The following is a 1,097-nucleotide window of genomic DNA, read 5'->3' on the forward strand; positions in this document are numbered from 1 at the left end:
CCCAACCAAGGGCATTTGCGATGAAACCCGGACCCCTGTGTGTGTGTGTTTAATACTTTTTGAAAACCTTCCGTTGAATAAAAGGGAATTCGTGGAAGGATATACTTCTTTATTAAATTTTTGGGAAATAAATACTGAGATCAGAAGCGCCTCCATTTACCCCCATCGGCGCCTATCTTCCCGCCGGGGGGAGGTACCCGCCCAGCGTCCCCCGTCCAAAAAACCCGCGGGCCCCGAGCCGCCGACCCCCCGAAGCCTCTCCTGAGCCCCCGGAATATCCAAAAAGAGGATCCCCCTCCTGATCCAATCCAGGGTCCCCCCAAAACCGCAGAGCCTCCAAAAAAGAACCATGATCCCCCGGAATACCACCAGAGGATCCTCCAAACCTGATCCAAATCCCCCGGGATCCACCGAAGCGGCCAGACCCTAAAAATTTAACCCCTGTTTTCCCCCGGGAATTCCACCAGGGGATCCCCCACCTGACCCAAAAACCCACCGGATCCACCGAAGCCGCCAGACCCTCCAAAGGAACCCCCGGGAAATACCCACCAGGATCCTCCCACCTATCCAAACCGCCGGATCCCCCGAAGCCGAAAGAGCCCCCGGGAATGAACCACCTAAATCCCCCGGACAATTCCGCCTAAAGGGTCCTCTACCCCGGTTTCCCAAAATCCACCGGGACCCCGAAGCCCCCGAACTTCAAAATCCGCCCGAATCCCCCCCCAAATCTCCCAAATCCCCCTCGGGAAACCCCCAAAGAGTATCCCCCCGAAGACCCACCGCCTAAACCCAAAAATCCCCCTGAAGATCCCCCAAACGCGAACCGAAGCCTCGGGAGCCAAATCCCCCGATCCCCCTGAAACCCCACCCCCTGAGCCTCCAGAATATCCTGCTGATGATCCTCCACCTAAAGCCGAATCCACCGGACCCAAACCACTCAAACCCCCCCTTTCCCCTCCTCCCCCCTGGGCCGGGAAATTGCGAGGCCCGGGCCCACGGGGCCCCTGGGGTTTGGCGAAAGGGGCAATGCCCTTTCTAAAAAGGATTTTTTATACTTAGTGGGTTTTTTTTACATATTTTTATATTTTCACGTTCCC

The 1,097-nt window shown here is 56.5% G+C and overlaps 1 protein-coding gene across 1 annotated transcript in view; it reads left to right on the top strand.

Moving 5' to 3' along the window:
- Nucleotides 1-1,097, top strand: part of LOC119591051 (formin-like protein 5) — a 12,011-nt gene that overhangs the window by 5,985 nt on the left and 4,929 nt on the right. Inside the window, exons 2-3 of the mRNA XM_037939778.1 lie at nt 468-760; nt 808-1,009. Coding sequence (XP_037795706.1) covers nt 468-760; nt 808-1,009 — 495 coding nt within the window. The remainder of the gene's footprint in view (nt 1-467; nt 761-807; nt 1,010-1,097) is intronic.

Source organism: Penaeus monodon, chromosome 28, assembly GCF_015228065.2.
Source record: "Penaeus monodon isolate SGIC_2016 chromosome 28, NSTDA_Pmon_1, whole genome shotgun sequence".
NCBI lineage: Eukaryota > Metazoa > Arthropoda > Malacostraca > Decapoda > Penaeidae > Penaeus > Penaeus monodon.